This window comes from Sylvia atricapilla, chromosome 14, assembly GCF_009819655.1.
Source record: "Sylvia atricapilla isolate bSylAtr1 chromosome 14, bSylAtr1.pri, whole genome shotgun sequence".
In the NCBI taxonomy this organism is placed as follows: domain Eukaryota; kingdom Metazoa; phylum Chordata; class Aves; order Passeriformes; family Sylviidae; genus Sylvia; species Sylvia atricapilla.
The window spans coordinates 14613126-14636368 of record NC_089153.1 but is presented as its reverse complement, the minus strand read 5'-3'; the positions used below and the strand labels follow the sequence as shown (position 1 = coordinate 14636368).

The 23243-nt window shown below is 40.6% G+C and overlaps 1 protein-coding gene across 6 annotated transcripts in view; it reads left to right on the top strand.

The window, feature by feature from the left end:
- The window catches only part of EBF1 (EBF transcription factor 1), a 265338-nt gene that overhangs the window by 168837 nt on the left and 73258 nt on the right, over positions 1–23243 (top strand). For 4 of the 6 annotated variants that reach the window (XM_066329261.1, XM_066329260.1, XM_066329258.1 and 1 more), the window contains exon 8: positions 6457–6598. In XM_066329261.1, coding sequence (XP_066185358.1) covers positions 6457–6598 — 142 coding nt within the window. The remainder of the gene's footprint in view (positions 1–6456; positions 6599–23243) is intronic. The other 2 variants (XM_066329262.1, XM_066329259.1) reach the window with 1 other exon arrangement.

Here is a 23243-nt window from a genome sequence, read left to right as displayed (position 1 = left end):
GGCCTGTCAGAGCTTGCTTCACAACATGTACACTCTGCTGGGGCTGTGCTCGCCCAGGCTCCAGGCTGATTTTCATATGGAAATGCCTGTGCGTGTTCCCTCAGAACAGCAATCAGGAGCTGTGTCGGCGGGGAGGTAGGACATAGGAAAGGTTGTTGATCTTTTGACTTCTAAAGACATTCTGTCATACAAACCCAGCTTCACAGCAGTTGAGCTTTCCGTGTGTAAACAGAGACTGCTTAATTACACAGGTCATGTCAATTAGCGTGACCTCAGCATTTTCAAGAAATTAATCACTTTCAGCCAAGTGAACCACTCCTACTCTCATACAGGGTGGCATTGAAGCTTGCAGCATTCTCTTCAGTGCCCAGGCTTATTGTTTTACAATAGCTGCTTTTGTTTCTTCCCTTTTCTTTTTTTTTTTTTTTTTAATTTTGAACTTGGTCTTTTAGCAATAGACTTCTTAAAATAAAACAGCTGGGCTCTATGGAGTCCAAGCTTAATTTATCATTTCTTAGGGTGAAAAGGACCAAGTGTACATGTAGTATCTCAATCCTGTGGTGCTCCTGGATCTTTGAAGCAGTGTTGTGTAGGAACCAAGTGAAATCTGTGCCACTGTGTTTGCTGTCAGCTGTCTTTGAATTGTTGCCAGTGACTTACAAGGTCTCCAGTGGTAAATGTCAAAGTTCTAGTTAAAACCCATAAGGATAAGGTATTTCCAGATACTTTTAAATGATACCATGCTCATTTTATGCACACAAAAATGGAGACATTCCTCTGCTTGTGCTAGACTTTGAAGCTGCCAACAGATATGTCCAACTTTTGGTCAGTCATTCATCAGTCTCCAAAAGTTGCTGGAAGTTCTTAGAACACCAATTATGGTTTTGATGGGAGAATCAGTGAAGGGTCAAGGGCATGAGTCTTGCACTATCTAAGGACCAGTCCTGTGAAAAATTTCCTTTCTTAGTAGATTTTAGAGTTGGTTTGGGTTTGTTTTTTTCCTCTGCAGCATGGAATTATGATTATCATCTGATACAAGACATGTTAGGAAAGTACAGGGAGGAGGCAGAGTGCGTATTGATTCAGGCGACCTGCGTGTGACTCTTCATTCAGGCTCACAATCAGAAATGAATTAGGAGGATTTATCCTGAACTTTGCTTGCAAATATAGGAGTGTGATAAGTCTAACATAAAAGCAGTTGTGGGCCTGGAAGAAAATAAATTTCCCTGCATGTCTGAGATGTCCAAGCATGTGACAAGTGAAGTGGCAGCAGAGTGTGTGTGCTGGAGCAGTGCTGGCCCTGGCTGTGTTGGTTGTGTCTCTGTTAGCACAAGGAGACAGTCAGGGAGGAGAAGTCAAGTACTGCACAGCACTTCAGCTGTGCTTCTCACTCCCTGCTTGTCCTTGAGAAAATCATTTCATCTCGATGTTTCATCAGCCCAATTGCACACAGCATTTGGTGCTGTTGTGAATTATCACCTTTGCTCAACCTTGCCTTTTTATTCCAGAAGCCCCATGGAGCAGATTCTCAGCCTGGTTGTGAATTCTTCATCGCAATAAGTCATAATTCCTGGTGGGATGGGCTGTAGTGCCCCAGTTAGTGGTAATAATAATACTACTACTAATTAGATGGTGTCATGAGTGAACTCTGCCCAGATTTGATTTTTCAGAACTAAAAACTCATTCATACAACCTAAACAGTTTTGTATGTTATTGTAATTAATGAAACCCAGGTGCCCTAGCTGTCTTGTTGTTCTTGTTTAAGCACAACTGCTTGTGAACTGACACATGTCAAGCTTTAATTTAGAGGAAACTTTTCAGGCTGTGTCACTGAATAAAACCCCAAACATTCACTTATTATGAAAACCTTGAAAGTCACTTAGAGATTGCCGTGCTGTTTGATTCTGTTACCAAGCCTCTCCTGCAGCAGAGGCTGCTCGTTTGCCTCCATGGGATGCTGCCACTCATGTTTGAATTGAAGCCACTTGTGTCTTATTGCAAATTTGCATAAGAGACAGAGATGATGCTTCATGAATCCCAGATAATGGAATTTGGACATGCAAGGCTCCATCCCCAGAGAAGAGAAAGGAAAAAAAAAAAAAAAAAAAAAAAAAGACTGAAAAATAGCAGTGAGAGCTGTGGCCCAATTCAACAAGGTAATTAAGTGCCCGGCCTGTCCTTGAGCACGTGAGCAAAATTACTGAATGTATTGTACTTATGTGCTCTTAGTTAGGCATATTTTGAAGTGTCTTGTTAAATGGAGAGTGATTTTTAGTTACTAGAATAAAGAAGTCAACACATTGTAGGAAGAGGTCACCAAGTGGTGGTGAAAATAAAGATGTGCTCAAGCCATTTATAGCTTTCAGAAGAGTGGCAAGCACTGGAGTTACGTATTTAACACTTAAGACATACTTCAAACCTGGAAATAATCCTAGCCAGATTTTCTCTGCCTTTGCCACTGGATACTGGGGACATTGCAAAAATATCAGATCCCTCACCTTACACTGGAGAAAATTGAAAGCACAAGGAAAATGCTATGTCTTAATCAGTGAGCAAAGCTTAATGGGCTGTGGTTAAAAATCAGGACTTGTGCAATGTTTAATTTTGATATATTAGGTGAGGTACTATACCAAATAAACAGGCCGAGTGCTAAACGTGGATAAATAGCTTGATCTCCAGGCTCCTGGTCTCTGAATATTTAAAGAGAGAAAAAAAAATCTAAGCTCCAAAGTATTCACAAACTGAACTATTTAATAGCAGGCAGAATAATCCACAGAGCTGGGATAGGTTACTGCATTGGATAGTGCCAACTTCATTGAAGAAAGTTGTAAACCCATGTGTTTCTTTCATACCTCTGTCTCCCCTGGTGTTGATACAGGATTTAAATTCAAAATCTATGAAGGGCTAAAGCTAAAGCTCAAAATCATTTTCCATGTTTGCCTGTCTCAAATTAAAACTGTGTTTTGTTGACAAAATTTGGAAAGGTTTGAGATTTGGCAGACCTGGTTGTCCCTGTGCTTACATTAATGTGTCAGCACCTCATTAATCATTTATTAAACTGTAGTGTGCCTTTCCCTCTTGCTACAGTCTGTGTTTTAGGATGCCTTGGTGCCCATTCCACATATACTCTGGCTGTCCCCTCCCCCTAATTTTATGATTTCTCCACAAATTAGTTTTAGCATGTGTTTTAACTTGAACATACCCCAGTCGTTTCAAAATCAAAATGAGGAGAGTGTAGTATTTTTTTAGATTAAAAAATATGAGTAGAACTTGTAAGTAGGTAAGTGCTCTGTAGCAATCCAAGTAGGTAACTGTGGCACACAATATTCAAGGTGCATTTTTTCACTCTTAATAATTAGAGGCATTAATATTTCCTCAGTGCAGCGTGCGTTCAGTGTTCCTCTATTAACGAGAATTTTCATTTAAAGAATTAAGTAGCAAGAGCGTGTTGCTTCTTACAGGTGCACTATGAATAATCTTTTTTTAATTTTTTTTTCAAACAGACACATAAGAGGTTTTTTTCTGCATTTCCTGAGACTGGAAACAGTTTCTCTTGGGGATTCCATTTATAGTTTCTGCTGCTAACGACACCAAAGAACCACACCAATGTGGTCTCTTCATAGTAAATCAAACTGTTCAGGAGGGGGGTAGGAAGACATTGTTAAGTAATTCAAAATATGTTGCATCAACAGTTTTGAAAACCTGAGGAGGGGGAAATTAAATGTAGCTTTACTCACATGAAGCCTCAACAGGATTGTTTCCTCAAGCTCATACCTAGAAAGTTGCATGTATAGCAACAGCTACTTAGATACAGGATTTTCACAGGTTTGAGAACTACCTTACTGCTACTTCTCTTGACTCATTATTTTTTCTGGAATCCCATTTCTAAAAATGTTAAAAGTTTTGGTTTCAGCCCAGGATCGATCAGCTTCAGGGGGAGGTCTCTGTGTACCTATAGCATTTTGGAATTGGGGCAAATATTTTTATATTGAAGCCATTGTTATTAATTGTAATTTTGTAATTTTCATATGCATCTAATCAGACCCATAGAAGAAGATAAGGAGCTGGCATAAATCATGGAGCTGTGACAGGCGATGCCAAGGATTTGGCTCAAAATCCCACTTGCAAAGAATTTACAATGGTTGCAAGTGCACAAATAAGATTGCAAACCCCGAGCCACTTACTATAAGATCATATTTTATTGAAAATATCATAAACTTTATTCTACCCCTCAGGAATTCAATGGATAAATTACTTTTGAAATCCCTTTTGGAATTTTATATATAGAGCTTGGGTTTTTTTCTCTCCTTAGTTTGATTTCAGAAAAACTTATCTGTAGTATTTGGTGCTTTATTTTTCCCAAATTTCCATCTGTAGGAGCTCTTGAATCATTTATTCTGTATTTTAATATCTTTCACTTAAAACATGCATGAAAATCTATTGCTTGGAATGCCATTCCAAGGGAAGGGGTTAGGATCTTTTAGATGTAAAATATTCTCTTTTGTATTCCTCTTTTTAAAGTGAAAGACTTCAGGATTGGCTCTGGGTAGTTTAGTGGCTTTGCTTACTTTTTTGAGTACTTTAATTTGGGCCAGAAATAGGTAGAAAATTTTTCCTTTCACTCTTTTTTTTCTTTTTTTTTTTTTTCAGCTTCAATTCAAGTGATGAAATTGAATAGTTGTAAGCGATCCTTTAAGTGTCCCCATTTGACCAACTTTGAGAGGCAGCAGCTTCCTGAGAGAGTTGAAGCAATGTTTGCCAATCCTTGTAAAGCATTTCACCTCTTCAGAGGCTAAAGCCTCTCAAAACCAAGAACAATTAAAGCGAGAGCCTTTCAGAGCGACTGGGGAATTCAGCAAAATAAATCAGAAATCCTCTGCCGTGGCTCTGGAGGCTTGCCTCATTATAAGAGCAGATCTATTAGCCCCCTTGCCATTGTCTTTCATTTCTCAAGTGAGGTGATTCTAATTAAATTAATCTGCATGTCAATCTATCGGTGATCAATCAAAAGGGCTGAGGTCCCCCTTTGCGGCACTGTGCTTGCGGCTGACAGGGGCTGATAATGGAGGAAGAAATAAACTGTCGAGCAAAGTTAATTAGTCAACATAATAGGTGGATTAAACAGGAGCTGCTGATTGCTGTTTCACATGTCGAAGCATGAGGTGGGAGCTGAAACTGCAATTAACAGACAATTATTATATTTGGTTGTAAGAGGTCGCATGAATAAACATATCTCTGTGGGTTTCAGTCTTTAATCCCTTTCCCTGTTTAATGTAAGGAGAAGTGTAGGTCATTTCTTCTTATTGTTTTAGTCAAAGTTCTCGAAGGCAACGCGTGCTCCTGGCGAACCAGCAGCCAGCTGAAGGCCAAATCTCTGGCTGGGGTAAAACCCTGGGAATGCCATACTTTTGCAGGGAAAAGTAGGAGGGGTGGCTGAATGAAAAAGCCATGGAGGCTGTGAGACTGCTTGGTCTGAATGGGGTAGGAGGAGATGTGGTGTGATGAGCTCTCATCACTTGTTTCTCCGTGATGTTGCACGACTCACGTGCCCTCTGCCTGGACAGGGATTTCCTTTAGGATCCTCAGGGTTGATGAGTCCCTTTGGACACCTTGGAGCAGCTGGGTTTTCTACTCTGGAGCCATCATTTACCTGTTTGCCCCTGCTGGGTTGGCTCCTCTCCTGCCCTGGGCAGCTCTGGGGGAGCAGAAATTTCTGATCCTTCCTCCAGTGCAGTCCTGCTGTGTCTCCCTCACCTTGCCTCAAATCAAATCCCAGGTGTTGACATTGAGATAAGTTGAGAAATACAAATAATTCTAACACTGGATGAATAGGCTTGTGTTCTCCAGATCAAGACCCCACTGTCAAGCGTGTGTGTGGGTACACAAACATGCTTCTACCTCCTTATGATGGAGCTCAGGAGAAATTTGGGCAAGTCCAACAACCTGCAGTGACTGTGCTGAGGGGAGAGCAGCAGAGAAGGGTGGGGGCGAGGCAGGCAACGACTCTTGTTACGACTTCACAAAATACACTTTTGTTTTCTTTTATTCTGAGTCGATTCTCATTTGCAATGTCAACATCTCTATCTACTTCGGCGGGGAAACTGAAGGATAATTTAGGGTGAAACACAGCTGCCCTTGTATATAGGGGAAAAAAATACTTAATAAAGATCCTCTTGTTAAAATGATGGTTAACAGTGCGCTGTCTGCCACGCAGCTACAAACTCTGCAATTTGACTTAAAACTGCATCAAAAGCCTTCGATGCCAAAGACCCACTCATCAATAGCGTCTCTTGTTAGATTTGTACAGCATAAGCACCAGTTATTATGCGAAATAGCTTCGCAATTTTCTGCAGCTCCCAGCTGTTATTTATTTAACTGAGTTTATTACGCTCCGTGCTTTTTAAAAAACACATGGATTCATCCAGATTTTTCCCCGTCTTGCTCTTGTGCTTGCAGGTCGTGGTGTCTACGACAGTCAATGTTGATGGCCACGTGTTGGCAGTGTCAGACAATATGTTTGTGCACAACAATTCCAAGCACGGGCGGAGAGCTCGAAGACTCGATCCCTCGGAAGGTACGCCTTCTTATCTGGAACATGGTAGGCAAATCATTTTCATTGGTTGGCATTGCTACTTTAAATGTGCGTTTGTTTGGTTTTTGTGTCTCTGGCTGCTGCGGTTTCAAAAGTGTCCTTGCAAGAGTTTATTATCTCTGGGGCCAGTTTGAAAGGGACTGGCCTCCAGACCAAAGGGGGAATTTTTCAAGTAGGTCAGCTCTAAATGTAGTGAAATGACATACAAGTAAGCAAACATGGGTGCAGAGGTTGTCCTGTGAGGCAGGGAAACGGGGTGATTTTTTTTTTTTTTAAATGTTGGGAGCATTTAGTCAGCACCCAAAATAGGAGTCTGATTATTTTTTCCAGACTGCCCTGATTTTTGACTTTGAATCTAAAGGATATTGCGTATTTTCTGAAGTGCTCAGCACCCAAATTTTGGATTGCATTTCTTCTATCTATAGGGTGCTGGGCTCTCTAGGAGATTCATCTGTTCCTTTGAATTGCCTTAAATGAAAGCAGAGCCCTTTTGGAAATCCATCTGCTTACTCAAGCCATGGATGAATGTTCTTTTCTGGCTCCAGCTGTGCCAGCTGAGGACATTGCTTTTCCCACAGCTGTTTGTCTCCCCTCCCTGCTCCAGGCTATTCTTCACCATTGGGAATGCCAGCTAGGATGGTTGTATGCTTGCTCCCTGGTCTCTTCCAGGCCAATAAAGTTCATTTGAATTAAACCGTTTAAATGATCACTCTTTGCCAATCTAGCTTGTTGCTGAAATGATTGAAGGAGAAATGGTGCAAGGCATTTTGGCTTTTCTGAAAGCACAGTAAACTTCAGCAAGGGTGGGATGGGGGGCACGTGGCTGGAAGCAGCCTGGGGACAGTAATCTCTTCTTGTAAGGTCAGCTGGTCCTGGAAGGGAACATCTGCTGGTGACTGTAGGTGCTTAAAATGGGAGTTGTTGAGTGCAAATGTACTTTGAAAAATCTGGATTTGATTAATGTTTTGTTTTGCTCTTTGTCCTCAAAGTTGATGACTACTGCTGAAAAACAAAACAAAAACAGAGGGCATTTCACTCCCCTCTCCCTGTTCCAGCTTGGTAGAATAGCTCTTTGTCTTCAAAGCTGTTTATAATCCTAAATTCAATAGGTGCTTGCTCCCTCTAAGAGATGTGTACCCTCAGCTCCCATTGAAGTAGCTGAGTGTAGAAGGCACCAGTCCTTTATGCTGGTTTGTTTCACAAATATTTGCCAAGGATCTGATGAATAATTAAATAGATTTTTCCAAAGAGTTTGAAGAAACCAGATAAAATTTTCTCTGGGAAAGCAAATGCCACTCAGAAAAATGTTAAGTAGATATGTTAAAAGAAATTATTAATGCTGAGAAATGGGAAAATGTGTGGGTTTATACTGCTCAGTGGATTCCTGTGGAAATACTTTTCTATTCTGTTTATGCTTTCAGGCATCAGTCCTGCAAGCACTTATGCATATATTTAAGATTATGCTCACATATGGTCCTGTTGGGATCAATGAGGCTTCTTGTGTCAGAGAAGCTGAGGGTATTGATAAGTGTTTGCAGAATCGGGTCTGTAGTTCACACTTACTAACCTAAAATTCTTAGCTCAGCAGCGTTTCTCATTATATAAACATAACTTACATCTGTATTTATTTAGCTCTAACTTTTTATGTAGGCTGTGAGCCATTTTCAGCCATAATTCATGTTATAGAATTTTTTTTTCATCCTGCCAACAACCTAATTTAATAAACAAACCACTGTCATAATTTTTACTGAAATTTATAAGGAATGTATGAACTCTGTCTTTATTAATTAGCAGAAGGCATTACAAAGGGAAACTTCTTTCTGTTCAACTTTGTAATCTTTCCGTTAAGTCTAGTCTTAAAAAAACATTCCTGTTTTGGTTTTTTTTTTTTTCTTATATTCCTACAAAAGTAGTTGGCGTATTTTTTTTCTTTTTTCCCTATTGCAGTTTTCTCAGTGCATGTTTTTGGTCGAGGCAGTACTTAATTTCTCTTACATAAATGCCCTCATTCTCATGCATGGTGGTGTCTCATTTTACCACAGCTGTCGTTCCCATTCCTACAACCTGAGGGATTCTGTTGGCAAAAAGCAACAACAACAAAAGAGATAATTCTCTGCTTACGTAGCTGCACACACCTGAGTTACTGTGCCGATATTAAAAGTCAACATCTGCAAAATATCTCCATATGTACATTTTGTGGGAAAGGTGATTTTTTCTAATCTGCTTTCTCAGGCAGCTCTCAAGCAACCTCATAAAGCAACTGCTAGTAAATTCTTACTTTTGAATAGCAAACCTTCACACTATAAAATTGCTCTCTTCCCAAAGGCTTGGTGGAGCCTTTCTTTTTAACCTAAATCCTTCAGTCCAGCTCTCCAGGAATTCTCTGAACATCTGAGTCCAAGAAACAGGAAAAAAACCCTAAAATCCAGTAACTGTTGTTATTATGTTATTAGGTATCTAAAACACTGAACTAAAGAAATAAAAAAGAAAGGAAAAGGCTTAATGCTGTTGAATTTTGGACAAGACCCATTGGAACAGATGACAGTTTCCTCCACTGAAATTAATTTCTGCATTTAGTTTGAGTCACAGAAAGTATTATTTTTGTCCAGTTTTTTTAATTTTCATTTTGGATAATATCAGAGGCAGTTTGTTTGCCTCTCCTCTTCCCAGCTTTTGTGCCTCCCTCAGGGGAAGGACAGACTGACCTGAGCTGTGTCCATAGGCAGGGAGATGGGAAGTGAAAGTAGTCATGGTTTGTCTCTGGTTCATTGCTCTGGTGAGCAACTGCTCATCACAGGATTGTAAAATCTGGGATCTGACTATAATATACCCTTGACCAAATGTATTCCTGTGGACTTTTCCAGATGTTTAACTTCTTACACAAATATCTGATGGCAATAGAAATGAATGCCTGACTGTGAGGGCTGGGCAAAGGGGAGACAGAATGTAGCAAGGTGTGCTGGTTGTTGACTTTACTTAGACAATATCCAGCTTATTTTTCCTTACAAATTTGTGTTTGCTGTTCTGAAACACAGAGTTACAGTTTATTTGACACCTAAAAGACACTTTTGGGACCAAAAATCTGGAAAGAAAGCTGCACCTCCCAAGCCATTCAGGAGCCTGGTGTCTCCCCATTTGGGTTTCACCATCTCATTAGCAGGTAGCCTGGATTATTTTTGGGATATCCAACACATCTTTATTTATATCTTGCTTTTGAGACTTTTCACTTAGAAAAGTGAAGGTTCATTTTGTAGCTCCTTTCTCTGAATTTAACCAGGTCCTCCTGGTTTTGTATCCACATGCTGCCCCCTTGAAGCCAGTGGGTTAAGCAGCTCATCTTTCAAATAAATATATTAAAAGTAATAGCTGGCAGAGGCCAATTATTATTTCATCCATCTCTGTGTGGTATAAATAGGGTAAGCCACAGTAATCTGTGGTTTTCAATAATTACCACTTTTTCATTCACAAATAGTTGGATTCTCACTGGTTTTATGCTTATGGTAAACCAGAAAGCTGGTGTGGTTGACCTTTCCAAATTACATATATATAGTAAGATATATAGTCAGGGGCCAACAGGCCCCAACCAGTAGGATATATTTGAGCTTGTAGTTCATCCCAGGATGTCGATTTTAAAAGCAAAATCTTTCCAATGAAATTTAAGTGATGAACTTATGGGAGGGGAGAGTTCTGGCAGGGCTTGCAACAACTCTTTTCAAGTTTACCAGCAATAAATCCACTGCAAAGTTTCCAGTTAAAACTCTCCTATCGTTGCAAAGTAAAAATTCTTTTTTTCTCCTCAAATCTTTTGAATGTCTTTACAAGAATGTAAAGGCAATTGCAGCATCAGTTTCTCTATTATTTTTCCTCACTGGCAGAATGCAATGCCCTCGAAAAATGATAGTCCCTGAGACCCTGTCAGTTTGCATGCTCTAACACTTTATTATCTAATGATCTAATATGCAACAAGGCAAAGAGGGGGTGCTTATCACCCTGACAGGATGCCTAAGAGAAGTGACTAAATTACTTTATGTACCATTAGCACTAGCTGCCACGGTGAACTCACTGCGAGCATTTATGCAAATATTCCTGAATACATTCAAGTGGCCTTGTCAGGAAGACGACTGACAAGCAGCTTAAATGCTTGGGTTTTTAAAGGGACAGTTTTATTTCTTTTTTTTTTTTTTTTTCCTTTCTCCTCCATGGGAGAGCACAGAAGGATTAGGTGATGGTGAGGTTTGCTGATGATTTGGTTCTGAGTCAGCTCAACAGCAGCAGCAGATGAAAAGGTGCAGGGTAGAAACAGACACAAATGAAAAGATGTGATGTCAGAGGCTGCAGGGGGAAGTGGAGGTAACCACGATTGTGGAGGTAACCACGATTTCCAAAGCAACGTCCTGCTGTTATTTTAATGTGAAATATACATAAATCTCTGTCTGTTTATATCTAAAATAAGTCATTATGTAGCAAAACCATTACTACTGGTTGCCTTAAGCTGGAAAAGATAGTCCCTGGCTGGGTTATTTGATCACTATTGTGGTACCTGAGACAGCCAAGCTTTTACAATGTTGTTTTAGCTCATGACAGCAATGAGTGGCTCCAACCATTTGTCTGCAGGTGCAAAATCTCCTACAAGAAATAAAAAGCAGTAGTGGCTGTGCCTCAGCTGTATATGACAAGTAGATCCTTTTGTCAGCAGTGGGGCATTTAAAGAGCTTTTCTTGCCAATCCTGCCCATCCTGGGCCATCTAAGAGATCACAGTTACTGCACAATCACAGATTTTCCGCTGAGTCCTCAGATTTGAAAGCAGAAATGATTGCTGGACTGTGCCTCAGTGAATTTGGTATTTTCTGTTTGGATTAGTAGAAAAAGGAAATTTGTCCCTCACCTTATAAACTATCTTGAGAGGCGAATCTTTAAAATAAAGCTTCGAGACTAACTGCTCTTGGGTCTCATTTCTGATCTGCCTGTAACAGAATTGTTGAGGATAGACATTGAATACCATGAATTCAGTTGCACGTGGTGAGTGATTCCTGAAAGATGCTCAGAAATGTGACTTAGTGACTTTCTTCTTGTGCTTTAAGTGGCTCTGGCACAACTTTAAGCACTAAATTTTGGGCAGTGTGTAGAGTGGAGAGGATGATCCTATCATCTCCATTTAAACCATTTTATCCCTCAGTTCCCTTGTTGGTGCCTCTCTCTGTGCTACTTGATGAAATTGTCACCCCAAGGCATAATACTGACTGAAGCAAAATTTTTAGCTTCAGTTGAGATGGGTTAATCTTCAAAACTTGGTACATTTTACCCTTAGTTAGTGTAGGTTCAGGTTGCCCATCAAAAGTAGGGACTATTGCATTAAAAAAACTGCCTGGGTTTAAACAAAGAAACGTTGAAGTTTGACTTGTTTCATCCATGGGTGGAAGCACCTGTTATAGTTTAGTGCTGAGCTTAAGAATGTTTTTGTGATTATATGAAAAATATAAACACACAAGCTTTTTCTGCATCATATCATTCCATATAGAGAAATGCAGTGGGCTTGATTTATTATTTAGAAGGGAAATATTGAAAAAAAATATTAGGATTCTACCACTCTACTTGAGGGGATCTTGTATGATATTCTGAGTTATGTCTGCTTTCTAATTTATTTTCTATGAGGGAAGAATACCTTGGGTTGTTGGACATCTCTATGCATACACAGGGGAAAAAAATGTGACTTTCAGAACATTGCACAACATGGATAGTAATAACAGTAAGTGAGCCTTGATATACTGAAGAATTGCAAAACTTCAAGCTGGAAATAATTTTCTTTATTTTTGCCAAGTTGTCTTTTTCATATCGGTTCCTTCATAAATGCGGTGACTCATAAATTCAGGCAATTTTTAACATAATGGCTTGTTATGTGTTCTTGGAGCCTGACCTCACTGAGTGTATAATATTAACCTTTTCGCTACCCTGTGGACTTATTCTGTTTCACAAAATGAGGGAAGGGCTGGGGCTGGAAAGAACCTCTAGAAATCATCCAGCCCAACCCCCTGCTAAAACAGGTTTGCCTGGAGCAGGTTGTACAGGATCACATCCAGCCAGGTTTTAAATATCTCCAGACAAGGAGACTCCACATCCTCTCTGGGCAGCCTGGTCCAGTGCTCTGTCACCCTCAAAACAAAGTTTTTCTCTCATGATCAGATTGAACTTCTAATACAAGTGAGAACACCAGGGCTGGATTAGTTCAGAATGTGAACTTGGGTGGAGTTGGAGCATCTGTCCCTCCAAAGAGACAAAACATGGCCAGAGAGTCAAGATGCTTTACTTGAGAGAATTGGTAGCTAAAGGCTCATGATGATCTCAACAAGATTTTAACTCTGGGAAGGGCTGAGGTAAGCTTCCAGTACTGTGGCAGGTTCTCTGTTCCAAATGTTGAGTAAGGAGGTGGTGTTTTCCCAACAAACGTATGGCAGGTCAGGGAGAGGTTAAGGTTTGAGTAACGCCTCACGTGGAGTTGCTGGATGAGGTTCTGTGGTGGGTGCTGTGCAGAATGTCAGCCTGGGTGATCAAAATGATCTCTTCAGGAGTGAAATCTTGGGATCCACCAGATCAGCAAAACATGGCAGCGCTAGGATTTGTACAGCTTCAATTCAGGCAACCAAAACTGAATTAACTAAATTTTGCTGATGTCTCTTTTTTTTTTTTTTTTTTTTTAATCTTCACCAGAGCAGAGTTGCTGTTTGCAGGCCCAGATCCCTTATTTCTCCTTGGATATTGCTGAGAATTGCACAAGAGCTGGGTGGGTGGGTAGGTGGAGCTGCCCTTCTCACAGCCAGTCACGCCAAACGAAAAGCAGAAAATCTTTTGTTTCTATTTGTCTGGGTCATAAATCATCCATTATGGAGAGGTACTCAAAAGCTTGGAATATCTGACTGCAGCAATTCTGATCTTTCAAAATTTATTTTTAGTCTGAGGCTAAATGAAAACAAGATTTGAACAATGAAAATGGATTTTTAATGGCTGGTTTAGGCAAGGAGATTCCAGAATTTCAGTTCTGCCATTAGAGTGTAGCTATTGCTTGAAGTTGGAGGTTTGAGTTAGTGAGGTTGTTAGGGTTTTAAACGTTATTGTGTAATATATTTGTAGTAACACTTCTGCAGGAGACTTAGGAGATACCATTTGAGATATTCTAGTCATTGATGAAAGGGTGGCTGTTATGTAATGTCCATGGAAATATCTTCCCAAAAGGCAGATTTGAATACTCCAATTACCACAGTTAGAAAGGATTTCCACTTGACAGTCACTTATCCGGAATTTAGGGTCATGTTTAATTGAGAAAAGAAAATTTGGAATGGGAAACACCTCGATTTTACTAAGACAAGATGTGTCAATTTTTAGCCATAAGCAGCTGCCCTTTATACTTTTCAAACAGATGAATAAATAAATGAATAAATAAAATGCTCCAAACAGCCCTTCCCCACAAATATCTAAGGGAAGTCAAGCTGTCATATGTTGTTACCCTCTATTGTTACGAGGATGTCATGAATTCATGGAAAAATAGTACCTGGATGAAGATAGAGAGCATTTTGTGAATTTCCCTGAGGAGCTTTCAGAACTGCGCTCCAAAAATTGCAGAAAGAAGAAAAGACAAGGAAAACTGCCATTGAATTTTGATACAGATTTGCACAGAAAGAACTGTTTTGTTACAGCAGACCCACAAGAGAGGAAAGTTCAGATGGAAATTTTCCAACCACTGTAAGAGTTGACCAACCATTTGCTGAAGGTTTGAGATTTCTCTCCAGACCCCAGAGGAACTAGAATATAGACATGCAAGTAGAAAAAGCTTAACTCCCCTGTTTGGCAGAAACTTCACAGGCACCAGAACAGGGGAACATTCAGCAGCACTCAAACAGGAAATGAATATTCATAGATGATGAGTATTCATTACATTTTAATTTGCTTTGCTGGCCACCATGTCACAAATACAATGGCATCATAGGGGAGAAGAATGACTTTAGAATTGGAGAAATTTTTGAGAGACACTCCACTGTGGCAGTGAAGTTTTGTCAGGTGTTGTTTTTCCAACCTTCCAAAATGGGCACACCAGGAAACGACAAAACATTGTGTAGTATGATTAATGTTATTTCTGAGCAGATTCCTCTAATTTAGCTTTTTCATTATAGGATACTTTTATTTGTGTTATGGTGGGAAAAGACACTTTTTTTCACTGTGTTCCCCGGGTGGTTTGGGCAGATTTCGAAGGAAAATATTTTGTGAATTGTGGTTTGGAAGTTGAAGGCCAAGAATTAGTGATTTTTTGAGCATTCCTCTGGATGTTATAAAATGTCATGGTTTTCAAAGAATGATGTTCACAGAAGTTTGCAGGTATCTGGACACTTCCAAATGTTTCATGTTGAGCACCCCAGTATTCAAATACTCCAAAGCAATCAGTGGTAATAAAAGGTCTTTGCTCCCATGAAACTTATGTCCAAAGCTGTAAATCAACTCAGTGATAACAATCTCAGGATTAAAGATTTGATTAGGTGAAAATTTTCCACAAAACGGTCCTTTAGAGTATTCAGTTTAGAAAACTTCACAAATAATGAACTCATCTTGTCACTGAACTGAGAGAGGATTGGAGTGAGCCCTCAAATCTCTGTCTGCCAAGTGTTTCCTCAGAAAAATGAGATTTTGACAGGGCTCCTCCACATGTAAGGAAATGAGTTAACAGCATAAACCAGGATACTGATGCAGAAAATGGGGCCCACCAGGGTGGGATATTTGGAGTGGTTATTCTAATCTGGTTTGCTATTTGAAAGTTATTAATGTTTAGTAGTAAAGAATAAAAATAAGCTACTAATAATTAATACTGGAATGAAGAAAGGCTTTGTGTTTGGCCCAAATCCAGGGTACAAGACTTTTGGGAGTGTATGGCATTGCAAAAAGTGCGCTTTCATTAAAGCTAGTAGAATAACTTCATAAAGTGGTTTTAAAAATCTTAGCCCAAACTGTTTGCTGAGGATAACCAGAAAGCTTTGTGTGTCACAATTAGTCCTTTCTGCTTTCCACCTTCATTCCATGAATTTATAGTTCTCTTTGTGACAAAACAAATCCTTGGTGTGAAAGTGACTGTAATATAAGCAGTGCTGGTTTATGACCTCACTGAGCAAAGCGAATGGGCTTAGGAAGTTTATTAAAAAGATGAAGAATAAAGTTTCATGAAAAATTCGTCTGAAATTTAGAAGTTTAAGGTTATTTCTCAAAAGTAATTCAAACATTTAGATGTGCAAATTAAGTTACAATGGCCACAGCGAAACACTTAATGAGTTACCACCCTTCATGATGTGGATGTTTAGTATTTTCTGAACTTCTCACCCATTTTTTGTGAGACAAGTGGTCATCCAAGAGTGTAGGTACTCCAAAGCAATTTTTTGAGGAAATTCTTGGACCTAAATCCAAACTGGTGAAGCACCAAGATGCCTAAAGCTGCAGGTAGGTGTTTAGTGGGATTCTTAAAACTCTGGCCACAGAATTTCCATCTGTCTGTGAGGTACTTTGAAAATTCCATTAGTTGCTTACTTGAACCACTGGATTGGTGGATGCTTCCAAAATTCTGGTCCCAGGTGCTGCAGGAACCTGTGTGCTGTTTGCTGTACTACCCTTGAAGTGCCTGTTAGCGCTGGGAACTTAAGGAAGTTCAGAATTAATTATGTTTGGTTAATACCATATCGTTATGGTTTTGTAACAGCTTTCTCAGAGGTTCTGCTTCTATCCCATGAAAAAGCAAAGTGCTTTTCCCACAGAGGTCCCTCCTGAGTTGTGAAATGGCAGCTGGATCTCTCCCCTGCTGCTGGAGGCTGAACAGACAGCTCATGTTGCTGTTCCCTGAAAACCTGGGCTTGCATATGGAATTCATAGGTTTGGTGTTACCTGATCCATGCCCACAGGGAAGGCCAGAACTTGGAGCAAATTCTGCCTGACCACAGCACTGCTCATCTTTCCAGCCACAGCATTAGTGCATGGGCTGGGGTTTGAGGTCACAGCACTTTCCTGCAGGACGTTCAGGTGAGAGCATCACTCAGCTCCCTGGGCTCTTTGAGGAGAAGAACAGGGGGTGAAAGAAATATTTCTGAGCACGTTTGGCTCTCTGAGACACTGAAAGGTAAAGCTACTGTGATTAGGGGCCCTTTGGGGAAAATTACTGTTTTCCTGGGATTGCGACCCTGAAGGTGGCGGTGAGTGCTGCCTTGTCCTTCAGCCCTGAGCCTGAGCAGAGGTGCCTGCAGGAAAACCCAGAGTCAGGTGCCTGCTCAATATCAGCTGCCAAATATGTTTTATGAGGTTGCTTCTGGCTGCTCCCTACGTATGATATCGTCCTGCTGAGGTCTCCTGGTACTTTCCTGAGCCAGCACGGAACTCCCTGGGTCTCCAGGCTTGCAGAGGTGTCTTCCCATTTCTGCTTATTGTGTAGTGGAAAGAGGATCCTTATTTAGGCAGGCTGACTCACCCAGCCAGGGCTGCAGTCTGACATTTGACAGGCTGAAATGCCTGAGGTAGGTGGTCTGAATGTGGCCCTAAATAAATAAATAAAAACCTAGCATGACTTTATCAGAGACATTGAAAGAACAACTTCTCTAAGCATTCGTAGGCTCGAGTCCAAAGTATTCACTCAGAGTTTCAGCGTGCTGGTTTTATGTGGTGTCATTGCTGGACAGATACTATGAACTATAAATATAATTTTATGCTTATGTTTTTGCAAGTAAAGCCTAAATGGCTGGGAGGGGGTGCCTGACCCTGTACTTGGAGCAGCACAAAGAACAGAGGAAGGAGCAGTCTGAGAGACACAGCACAGCAGAGACAAGGGGGTCTCAGTCTGTGCAACTCAGCCCCAGCTGCTGTTTGAAGTGCAGTGCAGGTTATGCTGCCTCCATCTCTGTCCCACTGCCATCACAAACAGGGGCTGAGGATTAAATTGCACTGCTGAATCTAATAACAATAATAAAAATATTATTATTACTATTATTATTAATTCTGTAATAATGATGTAGCAATAATAATTGCTATGCAATAATATTACTATGCAATAGTAATTAATTCACATATCCACTCTTTCCATCCCACATATTCATTAGTTTTCAAGGTATTTCTGGCCAGAAGAGAAGTTTAGTTAAACCCTCTGATCACTGGGATGCTTTTCCTGCAGAAGAGCCAGATTCCCTACCTTTCCCCTTGGCCCAGGGCCTGGAAACCAGAGGCCATGCATTGGACCTTGGTCCCTCCATTGGCAGCTCTACCTAACCTGTCAGAGGCAGCCCCAGCACAGTTTTTGCACATGATGAATATGGATCTTTGCTGCATCTGGCAGGCTGCAACAATGAATGCAGGAGTCTGTCATTAATAGATAATAAAAGCAGAAAGAAACATTAATGGGAATGAGCTTTTCTTTTACTGGCACTGATTATTACTTTTTTGTTCTTGGGCTATGACTAGATCAAGCTGCAAAGAGCAGCTACCAGTGCTGTGTGCACGCATGTGTTTTGTTGCTGGCTGTTTTTTAATCTGAAATATTTAACCATGACATCTTCAAAGTGCCACTGTGTCAGACATCCTCATACACTAATAGATTTCAAAGATGAAGAGCCTTGCTGCTTTATGTTTAGTCATGCCTTCATCTACAAATTTATGGCAGTATTATGGTTTAATGAATTGAACAAGTCCCAGAACAACAACAAAAACGCTCTTTTGTTTGAATTTAGATATAGCGCGCTTTGTTCTTCCAACGAGTAATAAAACCAATATGTTTCTTTGGTGGTAAACTTCGGGGTAACTTCATCTCACATTACTAATCAAGCTGTTGGGGAGCTGTGTGTGCACATGTACATGTGTGTGTGTGTGTGGTAAATGGGTGCTCTCAGTCGTGGTGTTGGACGTAGGCTGAGCATTCGTATTCCGATAGCGATAGGCAAACCTCCCGGAACAGATGGAGCAGAGTTCAGCACAAAGGTTTAATCCTATCAGGATGATTCCTGTATGGCCATCTGGATAATCCGGTGCACAAATTCAGTGCCTGTTAAAAGTACAACGTAGGCCAAGATTAGCGTCACAGATTTTCCACTAGACTTGTTCATATTTGACTTTATGATTCTCAGACTCCAGAAAACTGCATTAGAGAGCCTGTGATTTGTGAGAGAAATCAGATGAGGAATAAGAACTCTTAGGGTACTTGAATTTCCCTTGAAGAAACTGGATTACAGGCACTCCCTGTCCCTGGCAGAACTGCTTTGTGTTTCTGCACGGGTTGTTCTTGTTTCTGAAAGATGATTACTGCAAGCTCTCTGTTGTGGGCAGACTTCCTCAATTCTACTGAACAAAGAGACCCCCAGCTAAAAATGAATATTAGTGGGATCCTTTTTTTATCAGGAAAATAAATTCTTGGTTTCCTGTAGAATCCATCTCAGGTGAATTTCTAATTGTTGCACCGTGTAATCTAGTGGGAGGTGTTAATTTGAGGGATGTGGGGTTCTGGTTTTTTCTTTGTGATAGTGGAACATATCATAAAAATGTAATTGATACTAATATATGGTTTGGCTGTGAGAATTTAGATTGAGATAGAATTCTGTGTTTCATCTAGAATAGTTTCTGTATTATCACCAACTAAACGTGGCCAGCATGGCCATAATGTACCAGTGGATGTTGGAGCCTCAGGGTTCAGTCCTGTTGTACTGGATGCTCTTACACCTTACAGGATTTTTTCTGGTCCTGTGTTCTGACTCTAGGGAGATTTACTGATTTTTTTTTTATGAGGGATTCACTATTTTGTTAAGACACTGATGGCAAATGAAAATGAGGAAACAGGACTAGGGTTGGTGGTAAAGCAAATTAGGAATTTGGAAATTGCACTCACCTGCCCTTCTGTTAGGCTGGGCTTCAGCAAAACAGTAAAGCACAGGTTAACATTTAGCAAATATAAAATTCTTTGTTGGATCATGAAGAACCAGTCAGTTAAATTAAGTATATTTTGGAGCATGCAAACTATGCAGTGATGTTTGTTTTGACAAACTTTTGGGGCTGATTTATGGTACACATTTTAGCCTTCCATTTGCAAGGTTGCCTCCATCCTCACCCAGAAATTGCATCAGTGTAACTATTTTTAAACTTCAGCGCACTTAACCAGATGCAGTCTCCTTTGTGGCCATGCCTATTGTTTTTAAAATAGTCATAGTGACTTAGCTGGGCTCCATAACTTCATAAGGGAAGTTGATGGTGGAAAGCCATTGAAATTGAAATGGGAAAGGCAGATATGATTTTTTTTTTTCACTGTTTTATTAACAACATTTTAGAGCCTATACTCAGATACAACAATCCCTTCTATGTGTTGCACCTCAGTCCCCTACATGGTGTTTATTACCTTTGGCTTTCACACACTGTTCCTGTGCCTCTGCCAGTGACACCGTGGGGTGAAGGAATACAGGTGAAATCATTTGGGAGCTCGTGGTAAAACATTTATCTCACTTGGGGGTCAAAATATGTTTGTTCATCCCTGGGGGAGCAGAACAGTCCCTGCTTTAGTGCTGAGGTCTGAGCAAATGCATCCCCACTTGTGGAGGTGGAGGTGCTGCCAAGGTTTGAAAGGCCTTGTGCAATATTCTTGGTTGTCTGGTTTTCCTGCTGATCCAGCCTGTGCATCCCTGTGCACCCGAGCTGCTCAAGAGCACAGGAATTGCTGAAGCTGAGGGGCTGCACCAGTTTAGGGAGCAACATTTGGCCTCAAAATGAAAGTTCTGTAATTCTGGGGCAAAAATAATGAATGCAAAAATTAGAGCTTAAAGCCAGCCTAAAATTTCCTAGGAATAAAAAAAAATCAGAGTAGCACATCAAAAAACTGACTATCAAGTTGTTAGGCTTCTTGAAATATATATATTTAGACAGAGTGCAGATATCTTTTTCAAGAAGAATAACACACGTATTTATATATATATATATAAATGTTTTGGCTGGACCTATATATTTAACTGAACATGATTTTAAATGGGTTTGTAACATTGCAGTTTTCTTGGGGAATTTCTTATTTGCCAAACAAACATGACAGACCTCTCCTTGGAGGTTGAATTTTACTGGCTTGCAGGGAGATGCTAAGGACTCTGACTGTTTTATTAATTTTTGGAAAGTAGGAGGTAGCTTCCAAAGTAAAACAAAAAAATAACCCAAATAAGCAAAGCAACTCCCAGAACTTCTTCTGTGATTTGAAAAGGTTTAAGAGAATGAATGAAAATACATTTCTTGCAATCATACAGAGATAACTAAATCATTATTTTATGGAAATGTTGTAAGTAAAATACAGAGCAGATTTTTTTTGTAACAGGTCTCTCATTATTCTGGATTGCCTCCTTTTTCCATGCAGTCATTTTTCAGGCACTGATCAACAACTGAGAGCTTTGGAAATCATTAAGGAAAGAGAAACACAGAGGACTCCATGAAATGTAACTTTGCTAGCTGAGGCATCAGCAAGGATAAAAGAGAAACACTGGCTTAAGTATTGATTGTAGGTGGAATATTATCCCAGGTAATTTACATTTTCATTTCCCATTAATGGGAACCGTGCATCCAAAATGTTCGGCAGAAAAATCACAGCCAAGACCTTTAATTTCACTACTGGAAAACAGAAACAAATGCAACCTTCCTCCCCTTCCCTTCCCCCAACCTGGAGGGATCGCAGGGCTCGTGTATTTTTGGTTCAGTGATTTCACCCAGTGCAGATGTCACGAAGGACCGGGAGGAGGTTGCCATTTTTGGCAGGGGTGCTGTAATCTTTAAGGCTTGCATATGCTAAACCTCCCCCCCAAATATCGAGGAGAGGGCTGGGAATGGGGGAGCAGGGCAGCACATCCTCGTGCCTGTGTCGCACAAAGCTGCCTGAGTTATCTGCTGGAGAGGGAAACCTCTGCTGCCCTGTTTCCTGCACAGCAGCTGCTCATTGTCAGCAGAGAATGGGAGACGGGGCCGCCTCGATACGCAAAAGGAAGGCAGGAAGATCATCACTTCACCGAGATAAGCAGCAAACACATTGTTTAGCTTAGGAGTGAAGATTTAATGCTCCAGTAAAATACATAAAAGCTCTGCCACATTCCCTTTCCCTGAAGTGTCCATGACTGACCCTTTGGGTTGGTCCTGAGGACTTTTCCCCATCCTGGGGCTGGTTTGTAAACTTCAGTTGCTTTCAACTGCCTGTGCTGGATGCAGCCCCAGAAATGCCCCACAGACCAGGCTGGAATGGCACCACTGCCTGGGCAGACAGAATTTTTAGGGTTCACCCTTTCAGCATGCTCAGAGTGTAGTGAGCATTCTCAGGAATGAGGATATTATTTAGGGGAAAAACAAAACCACCCAAACCCCAAACAATCCCCTCAACTCAACAAAACCACCCAACTCAACCCCTCAAAAAAGAAAAAAAAATTGGCCTATTCTTTTAAATTGGGAAAAAAACCCCCAGGATTTGTGCTGAGTCCTGAGGCCAAGGTGTTGGCATTGCTGTGGTGCTGCTGGTCCTCGCGTGAGGCTGGATGAATCCTGCCCTGCACAGGAGGGTCCACACATGACCCAAGGCTGCTGTGAAATGGGAAGGCCCAGTTCTGCATCTGCTCTTGGGAGCTTTTCACCAGCACTGCCCAACTATCTTAGAAAATCGAGTTCCTTATCCTGAAACTTCTTCAGAGGGGTTTTTAAGCATTTACTTGAGTGGTTTGTTGAATCACAACCTCCATAAGTTATGGTTTTGAGTGTTTAAAACTGATTTGTGTTGATATTCTGAAAAATCAGTCATTTGGCGAAAGCATTTAATGGGTTGCAGGATCAGACCCATAAACTGTGGGTTAATCTGTGGCTCATTTATTTATTTAGCCTGGAATTAGGTTTTACCAAAGGAAAAAAAAAAGGAAAATTAAATTAAATTCCAGATATTTTCAGTACTTCCTCTAAGATGAGACATAAATTCCCTGTTCCTCTTAATTCCCAGTTTTAACTGCCTTTATGCAACTCTCCTTGCGTGTCACAATACTCTTAGAGAGAAGAAAAATAAAACCATGTGCCCTATCATTTAAACTCCTGTTGTGATGCAGCAACTGTTGTCAGAGCCTCATCTATGGAATAATAGAGGATGAAACCACACTTCATGATAAAAACTGCAGGCGAGGTCATTCTTACAGTCACCAGCACAAACTGGATATTAATCATAGAGCAAATACATTTCAGAAGCTAAATAGGAGCAGTCCCAGAGCCCTGCTGATAGCTGTGCATCCCACTAATTCACCTCAGTGAACATTTACCTCTAAGCTCAATTAACCCTTATTCCAAGGCCACCCATAAACTTTGTGGTAAATACGGTTTTTTCCCTCCGGCCTCTGTTTTCTATCAGTGGAACAGATCATTTCTGTTGGAGGATAAAAAGCTATCTCTGTTTAGAAATGCAGGTCCCTAATTAAGAGTATGAAGCATCCAGTGTGTGTTTGTGAGGGGCTGGAGTTGGTAGATTATTGATTCTGTAAATTCAGATGCTCCTGAGGGCATCTGTTATTTCTTCTGTCATCAGGTGCTGTTTGAGGCAGGTAGAAATGCTCAGGAGGCAGGTGGGTGGAGGTGTGGGGGGACAGGAATTTCCTACTGCAATTGCTTGCA